Below are 12,354 nucleotides of genomic sequence, written 5' to 3'. Positions count from 1 at the left end.
TCGGGGCCTTGGCTGTGCAGACGGCGGGGGTGCAGAGAGCCACTTTATTGCGCACCTACTATATCCTGGGTTCCGTAGGCAGGCTGCGTGGTCCCACTTTATACCCACAGCAACTGAGGCCCACGGAGGTTTAAGACCCTGGCCACCACCAGTGCTCACCTAGCTTTCTTGGCACCCTCGGGGTCTGCAGCCCTTCCCCCATCCTGCCTGCTCTCAATCATACGCGACGCCAGTGCCAACGCTGGGTCTAAAGCCCAGACTGTGTCCTTCCCCTGCCTAAGACCACTCCGTGTATCCACTCCTCCCAGGATAAAGTCTGGGCCCCCGTACTTGGCAAAGCTCTGCGGCCCAGCTCCCACCCAGCCTCCAAAACCTCTGCTCCCGGCGGCCGCCACTCTGTCTTTTGTCCTTACCCTGGCTCGTGATTTAGCTTCCACCTTGACCGCTGCATGCCCCACACGCCTCCCTGGCTGCCATTTCCCTGAGAAGCCTCCTGGACCCTGCCCTTGGGTTGGGCATTCCTCTTTGCTCCCAGGCCACCTGCCATTTCTTTGCACGGTGCTCACCACACCACGCCCATCTGATGCCACCACCCTGCTGGTGCCCGCAGAGAACGGCATCCAAGGACAGTTTTAAAGGAAAGTAGTCACACCGGGTCAAGCCAGGATCTAAATTCGAGCTTGTAGAGTCCCAAGTTCACGAGCCCTTTCTGCTCTCCCAGATGCTCTCCAGCTGGGAAGAATTCCAGGCAGACAGACGAAACACGGGAGGTTACAGGAGGGAGGATGCTCCCAGGCCCTAAGCTTTGAAATCGCAGGTGAGCAGGTGCATTTGCAGGACAGGAGGAGACTGGTGGGCTGGGGTGCCTGGAGCTGGGGGCCCCCCCGAGCAGGGGACGTGCGATGGCCTAGGTTAGAAAGAATACAGGGTGCCAGGCTGAGGAAGTGTACCCCACAGGCAGCAGGGGATGATTTGAGCTCTTTGATCAGGGAAGAGTCATCATGAAAGCTGCGTTCAGGGGAATTCATTTGAGGATGGATCGAAGAGGGACCTAAAGTGAGAGACAGGAGGCTTGTCTGACAAGTCCACGGGAATTGATGAGACCTGTCGGCTGCTTACTTCCTTTGTATGAGGATGGAGCAGGTAGCCTGGCTCCATCACGACTTCAGCTCCCCCATCTGTAAAATGGGGGTGGTCATAGTGGACCCGACTCAGGGTCATTGTGAGACAACAGGTGCAGGGCGCCGGGCTTGGTGTCTGGCTGGTCCGGGAGGAGGAGGAGGAGGTGAGGGAGGCTGAGGTGGCCTGGCCGCTCTGCTCCCAGCCCCTCCGCATAAGCCCACTGCAAACTCAGGCCAGAGGAGTGAGATGAAAGAAGCCGTGGGAGAGGGAAAGTGAAACTTGATGGCCTGGTGAGTGAAAGGCGTTGAAAGCCAAAAGTGAAAAAAACGCCCGTTCGCATCGCGGCCCAGCTGCTCACGCTTTGCGGTCCCGGGCTCTCCTGGCGTCAGCAGGATGTCTGAGGAAACTGCCCTTGTATTTCAAAAAGGTTTTGGGGTTTGTCATTTCTTTCTTTTTCTTTTTCTTTTTCTTTTTTCTTTTAAGTTGCTTGTTTTGCTTTCCACTTAAAATAAGGAGTTCTTTCTTCACAAAGGTCCTTTTATTCTAAATCAGGCTCCGAACAGAGGTGTCACTACCACAGGGGCCGGAAACAGATACCACACTCAGCTGGGTCTGCAGGCTCTGCTGGGTCTCATCCGCCGGGGAAGCCGCGCCAGCCCTGGCCGCAGCCAGGAAAGGTGTCAGAAGCGCGGCCTCCCCCGAAACTCCCGGGAAACTCACAGAGCCCCGCGCAGGAAGAGGCTGACGTCAACCTGGGCTTCGGGGATTTCAGGCAAAACTCTTAGAAATGATTCCTCCGCCCTTTACTTGGTATCATGATCTTTCACGAAGGAGATGGACCAGTTTGCTCCAGGGTCTTTGTTTCATGAAATTATACGTGTACATAGCATGCTATGCATAGTTTTGTATACAGGCATGTGCACACATATATACACATCTATACACTATGTATGTGGTGTGTGTGTATGTGAATATTTTAAGGAAGCACCGTTGGCTTGCTTTTAAGTGCTCTGCCCACTCATTCTATTTTTTTAAATTTTCGTTTTAATTGGAATTTCCCAGGCTAGGGGTCAAATTGGAGCTGCAGCTGCCGGCTCACGCCACAGCCACAGCCACGCCAGATCTGAGCCACATCTGCGGCCTCTGCTGCAGCCTGTGGCAGTGCTGGATCCTTAACCCCCTGTTCGAGGCCAAGGATTGAACCCACATCCTCATGGACACTACGTCGTGTTCTTAACCTGCTGAGCCACAAAGAGAACCCTCACTCACTCTTTCTTTGTATTTGCATTTAGATCGTAGCTTATGTTGGCACTATCTGTGCTGTCCATTTTTCTCCTGCTGGAGGGTGGGTTCTTGGAGGCCAAGGGCTAGGTTGCATTCACCTCCTGATCCTGTATCTGACACATACTAGTTGCTCAACAAATATTTGCCGAATGAATGAACAAAGGAATGAAGCCGTGACTGAAAGTGATGCCACAGGCAAGACTGTCCCCAGCCACCCTCCTGCAACCCTCCTCCACCTGTCACAGCCATCCTCTCTGTCAACACCACCTTGGTAGCAGTGTTTTCACTCCAAGAAATGTCACAGCAGAGAAAAACCCCACCATCACATTTGGAGGTGCACCTGTTCTCGCCTTGTTTTTTTATTGCTGAGGATACAAGAAGCAGCGAGGCTTCTGAAGGAGGTACCTATTTTGGGCCCAAACAGAAAAGAGTGGGTGATGCTGTGGGCAGAGATTCCTGAACATGGTCAGGGGGTGACTCATGCCCGGAGGTGCTCAGAATTTCCTCTGCCTTGTGGGCGGCTGGGGCAGACTCGGCTTGGCTCAAGGGCTTTCTTTGAAGCACAGTCAAATGCAGGAAAGACACTCTGAGCTGCTGTTTGGGGCATAGAAGGAGGGGGAGAGCAGGATTCAGAGAATTTGACTTCAAGGGCTTGCGGGGGTCAGCCACTCAGCAGCCTGAGGGCAGCTCTTGGAGGACCGGGTGTGTTAATTTAGGCACAACCACGGGAGCAGTGGGACATCCTCAGAGCGGACTTTCTTCAACTTTTAAAAATGTGAAAATCCACCTCTTAACAACAGTGTAGGAGAATAGTCAAGCATGCAGGCTCCCTCAAAGAAGCTGTGGTCCGTATACACAATGGACTATTACTCAGCCATTAAAAGGAACGAAATACCGGCATCTACAGCCACACGGATGGACCTAGAAATGATCCTGCCCAGTGAGGTCAGTCAGACGGTGAGACGCCAACATCAGATGCTCTCACTGACATGTGGAATCTGCAAAAAGCACACGATGACCTTCTTTGCAGAACAGATACTGACTCACAGACTTTGAAAAACTGAAATTTTCCAAAAGAGACAGGTGGGGGGGTGAGGGTTTGGGATGGAAATGCTATAAAATCAGGCTGTGATGATCGGCGTACAACTATAAATGGAATAAAATTCATGGAGTAATTACAAGAAATAATTAAAAAAAAAAAAAAAAGAATGCGCGCTCCCTCCTTTGTGTGCCGCTGGGCACCGTGCTGAGCTCTGCGAGCCTCTGTCGCAGGCACAAAGTGGGACCAGCCAAAGGCCCACCTGATTTTGATCTTGACCATCAACTGCAGTCACACTGCGTTCTCACAGGATGCCTGTGAGGTGGCAGGTAGGCTGTGAGGATTGGCTCCTGTCCTTATCGTTCGTGCTTAAAATGTTTCTTGGAACAAGGCTGAAGGCAGCTAAGCCTCGAAGGAACGAGTGGGTGTGGGCTTCGGTGCCGGGGTGGGGCCGGCCCTGACCAGCCGTCTGTCCTCCCGTTCACGGCTCAGCCTCATCTCTCCTGAGGGTAAAGGAGCCGGTGGCCTCTTGTAGCACTTACTCTTTTATGTTTTTTGTGGCTGCATCCCCAGCACATGGAGGTTCCCAGGCTAGGGGTTAAACCAGAGCTCCAGCCGCCAGTCTACACCACAGCCACAGCAACACCAGATCCGAGCGGCGCCTGCCACCTACACCACAGCTCATGGCAACGCCGGATCCTTAACCCACTGAGTGAGGCCAGGGATCGAACCTGTGCCCTCATGGATGCTACTCAGGTTTGTAACCTCTGAGCCACAACAGGAACCCCCTTAGCACTTACTTTTTATTCTTTAGAAACCTGCTTCTCTTTCTTCTTCTTTTGGGAAAAAAAGTATTTCATTGCTCCTAGGCTCCTGAGACCAGCCCGCCCTTTCCCTGTGTCCAGAATGAGGGGTGGGGACGCGTGGAAAAGGGGAGAAAGCAGCCCAGGATGTGGGTCTGTCTCGCCTGACTCATGCTGTCCATTTACCTCTTGCCTTGTGACCTTCTGGTCCCCTCACCTTGGAGCCTAAGAGTTTCCTCCTGGGGGCCTGGCACTGGCTGGAGAGCCGCAGGCGCAGGGGCTGATGGGAAGTTGCGTGAAGTTTAGGGTCACGGGGGGCGGTCGGGATGGAGGCCCCGGGGCTCTGGGCTTGTGGTGTGCGGTTGGCGGGGGCTCAGGCAGAGGCAGAGGCAGAATTTGGATGTAGGGAAATAAGACCCCAGACTTCTTGACCATGTGACCCGGACGTGTCACGTGGTCCCAGGGATGCTGGTCCCGTTACCCCCGTGCGCGTGAGGTCTAGCAGACACCAGGGATGCGCCGAGACACGAGAGCATCCAAATGAGGGGGGACCTCGGAGGTGTGACCTCGGGGGCTTTGGGTCGGAGCAGAAGTACTCATTTTAATCAGACAATCCCGAGGCCAGCGGAGCCTCATTTTGCTCCGCGCACACACGGAAGGTATTGGAAATACGGGTGGTTGGTTTCGTTGCCTTAGTTAACGCCTCCGCCTTCGGTTTGTTCCTCCACAAGGAGCCAGATCCACGTGCACAACGTTAGCAAAATCATTAGCCATCCCCCCCCCACCGCCCCCTCCAGCCTTGTCCGGCTCTTCACAAGCACAAGTCCAGGGCCGCCTTCTCGAGAGGCCTTCCTGAACGCGCCAGGAAGCCTCTCACCCCCCTGCCCTGGTCACCAGTCACCGTGGCTCGAATCAGCTTGGCCGCAGACGGCTCTGCAATGTTTCCTCTTGAATCTTTCCCAGCCCGCGCTTCCCATTTTAGTGGCAAATTCCGTGTGGGCGGTATAGACACAACACTAATTTTTTCTCTCCCATGACAGGCTCGCTGCGCAACATGGGGTCCAGGTCCCAGCCACAGGGGCTGCACAGAGGGGCCTGTGGGAACCAGAAGATCAGCCCCACCCTGGACATCCCGAACCAGAACCGGGCTGACAACAAGCTCCGGGCGATTTGTAAATACACGAAACTTTAGGAGGTTCCACACAAGGGCACCTAGTGAGTAGAAATAAAATAGTGAAAACCAACCAACCATGGAATCACCATTCTGAGGATTTTAATCCTAACCGCATCTTCTTCTTTTTTTTTTTTTTCTTCCTCTTTTTTTAGGGCCGCACCTGCAGCATTTGGAAGTTCCCAGGCTAGGGGTCAAATTGGAGCTGCACCTGCAGGCCTACGCCATGGCCACAGCAATGCCAGATCCCAGCTGCCTCTGCAACCTATGCTGCAGCTTGTAGCAACGCCGGATCCTTAACCCGCTGAGCGAGGCCAGGGATGGAACGTGTGTCCTCATGGATACTACGTCAGGTTCTTAACCTGCTGAGCTGCAACGGGAACTCCCTAACTGCATCTTGAATCATTTGAGGAGCTTAAAAATAATATTATGATGTCCAGCTCTCATCCTCAGGGAGTCCTAATTGGTGTTGACTTGGACGTCATTTTTTTGTTTCCCAGAGACACCCTTTACATGCCATGCATGCGGGAAACCACTAGTGTAAACACACTTCCCAGTAGGCTGTGTGTTTTCTCATGGATGGAGGCTGATCCCGGAGTCACCTCCAAACAAGTAAAACCGCCAAAACTTCCTGAGTAATCTTAGAGTGGAAAATACCTAAAATGCCTCCAGACAGTTCTATTATTTCCCCCTAAATGGGTGACTTATTTGAAAGCCTGGGGGGGCTTTGGTGACGGGCTGTTGACTCATCGGCAGGTGCTGCTGCTCCCTTGGCAGATCTTCGGGGTAGGAGCTGCTCAGCAGATGTTCTGGCTCCAGCCTCAGGCCAGGAGCAGTTTGAGAGCCAAGACTGAGCCCTATTCCGACTCGGTGATCCCGTCATGTGAATGGAGGGACAGATCGGCCAGTGACACTGAGAGTCAGTTTGACGACGTGACGGGAATTCTAGGCTGAAATTCAGGAGGCCTGGACTCCACTGAAGGATCTCCACTTTTTTTGCTTGCGTGGTGGCCTGCACCACAGCGGTGATTCCAGGCCTTTTCTTTTTTTCTTTGGCCCCTTTGATGCTGCCTGGGGGAGCGGCTGACTCCTGCTAAGCAGAATGTCCTAAAGAAATTTCTAGAAAGGATGGGCACGGAGACCAGGGAGCTCATTAAGCGTCTCCAATCCCTCCTCCCCAATACCTGCCTGATGTGGAACGATGAGAGAGGAGGGTCTCAGGAGCTCAGAGACCCCCAGTAGCTTCAGAGGGACTGTTGAGGGGGCATGACCCATGGCAGGGTGACACGCGTTGTCAGCCCAGAGAGCAGTCCAAGGTTCTCGGTCCAAAGGGAGCTCTGACTGTCCCGTCAGCCTCCTGCTCACTTTGGGAAATCTCTACACCATTTTTGACAAATTTTCAGCCGAGCTCTGCCTAAATACTTCCAGAGAAAGGGAGCCAGGACTTTGCGGAGAGGAAAAGGGTGTTGGGGTTCTTTATTCCCCATGTTTGGCTACCCGGTGCTCACTAAGCACGAAAAACTGAAGAAACTGCTGCAGTCGGAGTCTTTTGTTTGTTTGTTTGTTTTGGTTTTTAGGGCCTCACCCGAAGCACATGGAGGTTCCTAGGCTTGGGGTGGAATTGGAGCTGCAGCTGCCGGTCTACACCACAGTCTCAGCAAAGTGGGATCTGAGCTGCACCTGCAACCTTTACCCCAGCTCACAGCAACGCCCGATCCTTAACCCACTGAGTGAGGCCAGTGATCAAATCCCCATCCTCAATGATACTAGTCAGGTTCATTACCGCTGAGCCACGACGAGAACTCCCTGCATTTGGATTCTTAACCCACAGCATCACAGCAGGAACCCTGGGCCATTTCTCCCCCTTGAAGCTACCTGGGGCAGAGGCCAATCCCAGCTGAGAAGGAAAAGGGTGGACGAACTCTGTGCTCGGAACACCTGGCCACTGAGTGTTCACTAAGCACAAAGAAACCCATGGGTCCGTCTCCACCTTCCAGGGACGTCCCCTCACCCCAGCCTCTGTCACCTTCCCTCTTGATTCTCCTTCCTTTTCCGCTTCTCGCTGCTGCCCAAAGTCTGGGGCTGGGGCACAGGCGGGTGCCTGAAAGCCAAGAAGCTCTCCTGAAGCCAGGAAGCCACACGGGCGGGCATGTGAGCTGAGTGCCCTCGCATTTGAAACGCATCAAAGTCACACATATTCCCTAACGTCACTTTCTAGGAGGAAACATCAACAAGAAGAGTTTGGAGGGTGCCAGAGAAGAACCAGGGTCCCAGCTCGGCCACCCTCCCAGCCAGCTGGGCGTCCTCCGTGTCCTCCCATGGGGTGACCGGACGGCCTCTGTCTGACCACTTCCAGGGATGAAGGGCTAGGAGCTTTCGGACACAATCGAATTCAGATCCTCTATCCCTTGCTCACAGAGGATGGCCTGGGACGAAGCGAAGAGAAACAGGTCCCCACTCACAAAAGACCACCCCTGTGAGAGGCAAGGGCCAAACTTCCCAAAAAGCAAATAGCACGAGCAACCCCAGGAGAGAGTGGGGTTTCTGCCTCGACAGTTCTGCCCGACAGCCACCTGTTCTGCCCGACAAGATCCCGCCCAGCGCGGCGCAGTCGCCCTCAGGAGCTGGAGATACCCCGTGAGAGGTCAGCCTCGGCGCGGCCCTCAAAGGCCTCTTACCCCAGACCCTGCTGTGTGTGTCTTTGGTTTGGAAACGTTTTCATCCCAAGGTATGCCGGCTTGAGAAGGCCTTTAAACAGAGCTGATTTTATTTCCTGTTCAGAATTTTTGGCAGACTAAAGCGAGAGGGCCTCAGGCGACAGGCCCCACTTCCGAAGGGAACTCTACTCAGTAAGGTTTCTCCTAATCATCGGGCCATAAGGAGGGCAGGAAATGGCCTTGAACGGCCACCGTGTTGAGGGCTAGCCTGACATTAGGGGACTCTAGCTGTCACAGGAATGACTTCAACTGGAGATGCCATGGAAGTATCCCGCCTCCTCAAGGCTTTGGCCAAGGAAGCCTAGAACAAGAAGACTTCTCACCAAGGTGAGTGGACTTAAGGGCTGGCGTCACAGAGCTCATCAGCCACTCTTTGGTAGAACCCTTAGCTGAGCAGGAGTGAAGTCAACCCTTCCTGCTGCCTCAGTTTGCTAGGATCTAAAAAGGAGCAGATGGACAGGTGATAAACAGCATTGTCTATTTCAGACACACTGTTTTTAAAGAAAAAGTAGCAACTGTTCTATGAGGTGCCCCTTAAGTTTATCAAGACCCCGTGTGTGTGTGTGTGTGTGTGTGTGTGTGTGTGTGTAGAGGGAGAATTAGCATTCTGAAAGTGATATGCTTCTATTTTATACACTCATATACATATGAAATATTGAAATATATATGAAATATACATTTAAAAATATATTTTACATATATATATACATACACACACCCTTTCTCCAAGGTGTATCTTAAAGATGAGCGAGGAAACAGTGGTGACCGCATTTTGAGATCTAGACAAATTGAATGATTAGATGTGAAGAGGTAAACAGTCTACGTTTTAATGACAAACGTGAAGATGGAAATTCCAGTGGGGGCAGGCGACTTTACAAGAAGGGACAATTAGACGAAAATATCATCTGAATGGGTTTCTGCACTGTGTTGGTTTGTATTTTTCTTTTGAGTCTAGGGGATAAAGATTTGATCACAGAATTCCTAGAATGAAAGACTGATTATCAAGGCCTAGATAAACCCTCAGAATTTCCACAGTTCTGAGAAAGGCACCCTCAGTAACGTGCTTATTGGCAACAGCAGGAGAATTCTCTTTTTAACCACATCCCAGGACCCAGTAATAGAGAGACTAAAAACAGGCACTTTGACTAATACATCCCCTGCAACCCATCACAATTTTAAATGATGGTTTTGGAAATTTTCAAAATGAAAATCTTCCTTATGAATCAGCTAGAAATTGCATCTGTTGACAGTCTGATTGATTTCGTTAGCGACCTCGCTCTTCGGAGGAATAAAACGATTTGTTTATTTTAAGACTGGGATCCTCTTGGAGGAACGTGTGTGAGATGAGATTCTTTCCTTCCCTGGAGCAGTTCCTAAGCCACATGTTGACCGCAGAAACTCAGCCCATTTCACTGGCTTTGGCTCCCAAATCCTCACTTGCCTCTGGATGGCACCGTTTCTAGAGCCTCGCACCCTGTCTGTGCACCTCATCTCTCTCCACTCGATGCCACCTCCGCACAGCTTGCACCTTGTCTGCCATGAACAGAAAGAGCACAAGCCAGGGAGAACCAGGTGTGTATCTGACTCTGTCACTGCCTCTGTGGCCTCTGAGCTCAGGGTTCTTTCCATCTCGTGGGCTTGTGACCTCCACGTTGCAAGGGGGGGGGGGGGGCGATGAAGGCCTCCTCTGTGCCTCCGTCTGGCACAGAGGAGGCCTCTATGAATGGGCATTTTCACTTTCTCCTGGTCTTTTAGGGCCGCCCCGGTGGCCCATGGAAGAAGAATCGGAGCTGCAGCTGCCGACCTACACCACAGCTCACCGTGACGCCGGATCCTTAACCACTGAGCGGGGCCAGGGATCAAACCCGCATCCTCATGGATACTAGTTGGGTTCTTTAACGCTGAGCCACAATGGGAACTCCTGAAGTTTTTCAACTTGCTACAAAGGCCTTGGGCCATTCACTTAACCCCATCCTACGTTTCCAGTCTTAACTGCCATCATCTCCACATCCCCAAGTGAGGCTGGGAGCCAGGGCCGGATGCCTGCTGTTCCTGGGTGCTCTGCTCCCATCCCCGCCCCCCATCTGGAATCTTCCTGGGGACACTCGCCGCTCCCTCAGGGCTCTGTGGCGTTCTGCTTCCTTGAAGCCTTCTCTGGTAGCCCCACCAGTGAATTTTACCACTGTCCACCCATACTGCTGTTAGGATGTCTGTACCTTTCTTCCCCTGACGAGGCTTCGCAGTATCTTAAGGTGTGGGGCTATGTCCGGCTCATTTTTGTATTTCTGACGGTGTTGAAAAGGGGAATAAGCGGTATTGGATAGATTTTTGGAGAACCGAGTGGATGAAAGTGCTCTGTGCGCCGCCAAGAGCGGTCACATCTTCAAATAAGTCACACACACACACACACACACACACACACACACACACACACACACCCGCTGGCAGTAACACAGGCGCACTTGTAATGCATTTCCCGGCGATGGGGCCTGATTAACTGTCAAGCCTTTCCTGTTCAGGCTTTGGGCTGACCTCCCGCTTTGCAAAGACTCTGCGGAGGGAGGCAGAAGTCACGCCATAAGCCTCCCTAAAACCAAGCCCACGTTCACTCTCAGGGGAAGGAGATCCTACAGCTAGGCCAGGTCACAGCCCAGTGACTTGGTCACTTCCCCTAAACAAGCCCCCAAACCTCCTTATATGCATCAGCCTGTTTCCTTTCTCAACACATCCTTCTGTGGCCACCGAATATTATTCTACATCTAGAAACGAAGGATATGCAATTATAGATATTGCTATCTTATCTGTCTTCCTGTATAACCAAGGGGAAGAAGTTATTATAAAATTCACACTCAGGAAGGAGGTTTGAGGTAGAAGTTGACTTATTTAAAAAAAAAAATGGACAAAACCCTTTTGAAAGAATGAATGAAATTCAGCGCTTTTGCATATGTACAACAAACACCTACCTGCATATATACACATAAGAATATTAAGTTCTGCAATTGATATGCTCGTACTTTCTAAAACGTCTATAAAGCTACACGTGCAAGGAGCTTCCTAGGTATTATTTCCCAAGGCAGGAAAAACCAGCTATACATCCTTGAAGCTAAACTTCTCTGAGATCTTAAATTATCCCCATGTTTCATATATTTATAAGTTACTGACACCTCAGGCACATCAACCTGGTCTTAGATTCCCGGGGGATTTTCAGCACTATCTTACAGCTGGTGAGATCAGTGGAAATCTTGATCCAATGGAAAATGTCTTGAGGAATTTCATTCCTGCTCATTAAGCATCCTGTTAACACTCAAATGTCACGCCACTCTATTCTTCCCCGAGTCACCTGTGACAGGCTTTGAGTGACAGGAGAGCCCTGTTGTTCCAAGTTCTCTTTATGGGTCGCCGATGGTCGGGGAGTAAAATGGGACCCCCAAGGGTCATGGACAAAGGGGTAGAAGCCAGGATCCAACCCCCTTCCCTATGCTGTCTACTCAGGTGCCCTCTCTGATTCTGTGCCCGGGAGAGTCGGTCGACATCCTTAGCCCCCCCCCCCCACAAGACTCCAAGGGCCCCTGTGACCCCTTACCTGCCATGCAGCCGGGTATCATGGTGAATGTGAAGAATCCCCACATCAGCAAGCTTGGCTCCATCCTCCTGGTCCTTGCTGCCAGCTACGACCTGGGGCCAGGAGGAGGGGTGTTTCTCTGTCGGATGCCGGGCCCTGTCAGCCTCTGGCTAGCATCTCGCCGAGAGGCTGGGGATGAGGACTCCCTCCGCTCAGGCTGTCATCCTCGCCCGCCCGTCCAGGCTCTGGGGCTGTCTGCACTGGCTCTGCGTCTAAGTAACAGCCCGGCCGGTTCAGTCAGGAAATAGTGCCTATAGCACTCTCTTCTCTAGTTTCAAATATAGGAAGTGGTTTTAACCAGGTTTTTTTCAAGTTCAGTTGCTGGGAGGTGTGGGCTGGGGTTGGTGAGGAGCACTGGGGTTCATTTATGAATCCTTTCTTCAGCTTCCCCCCCAAAAAGGAGAGGGAGATTCCCTCTGCCGTTGAAGGAGGGTGAGCAAGCACTTCTTGGCAGTGGGCTCATCTAGGGTTTCACAGACTGATGTCACCGTGAAACTGCTGAGGTCCTTCCCCAGACTTGCAGCTCCCAGAGGAGTCAGCAGGACATGGGGACACGGCCATGCCAAGAGTGTGGAAGAGCAGTCTTGGCCAGAAGT

The 12,354-nt window shown here is 52.1% G+C and overlaps 1 protein-coding gene across 2 annotated transcripts in view; it reads right to left on the bottom strand.

Annotated features, from left to right (window-relative positions):
- The window catches only part of IL2RA (interleukin 2 receptor subunit alpha), a 53,624-nt gene extending 41,501 nt beyond the window's left edge, over nucleotides 1-12,123 (bottom strand). The window contains exon 1 of one of the 2 annotated variants that reach the window (XM_047754863.1): nucleotides 11,720-12,123. In XM_047754863.1, the coding sequence (XP_047610819.1) occupies nucleotides 11,720-11,783 (64 nt within the window). In that variant the 5' untranslated portion in view covers nucleotides 11,784-12,123. The remainder of the gene's footprint in view (nucleotides 1-11,719) is intronic. The other variant, XM_047754862.1, reaches the window with a different exon arrangement.
- Nucleotides 12,124-12,354: the final 231 nt, after the last annotated feature.

This window comes from Phacochoerus africanus, chromosome 12 (genome assembly GCF_016906955.1).
Source record: "Phacochoerus africanus isolate WHEZ1 chromosome 12, ROS_Pafr_v1, whole genome shotgun sequence".
In the NCBI taxonomy this organism is placed as follows: Eukaryota; Metazoa; Chordata; class Mammalia; order Artiodactyla; family Suidae; genus Phacochoerus; species Phacochoerus africanus.
This window is presented reverse-complemented; position numbering and strand designations above follow the sequence as displayed.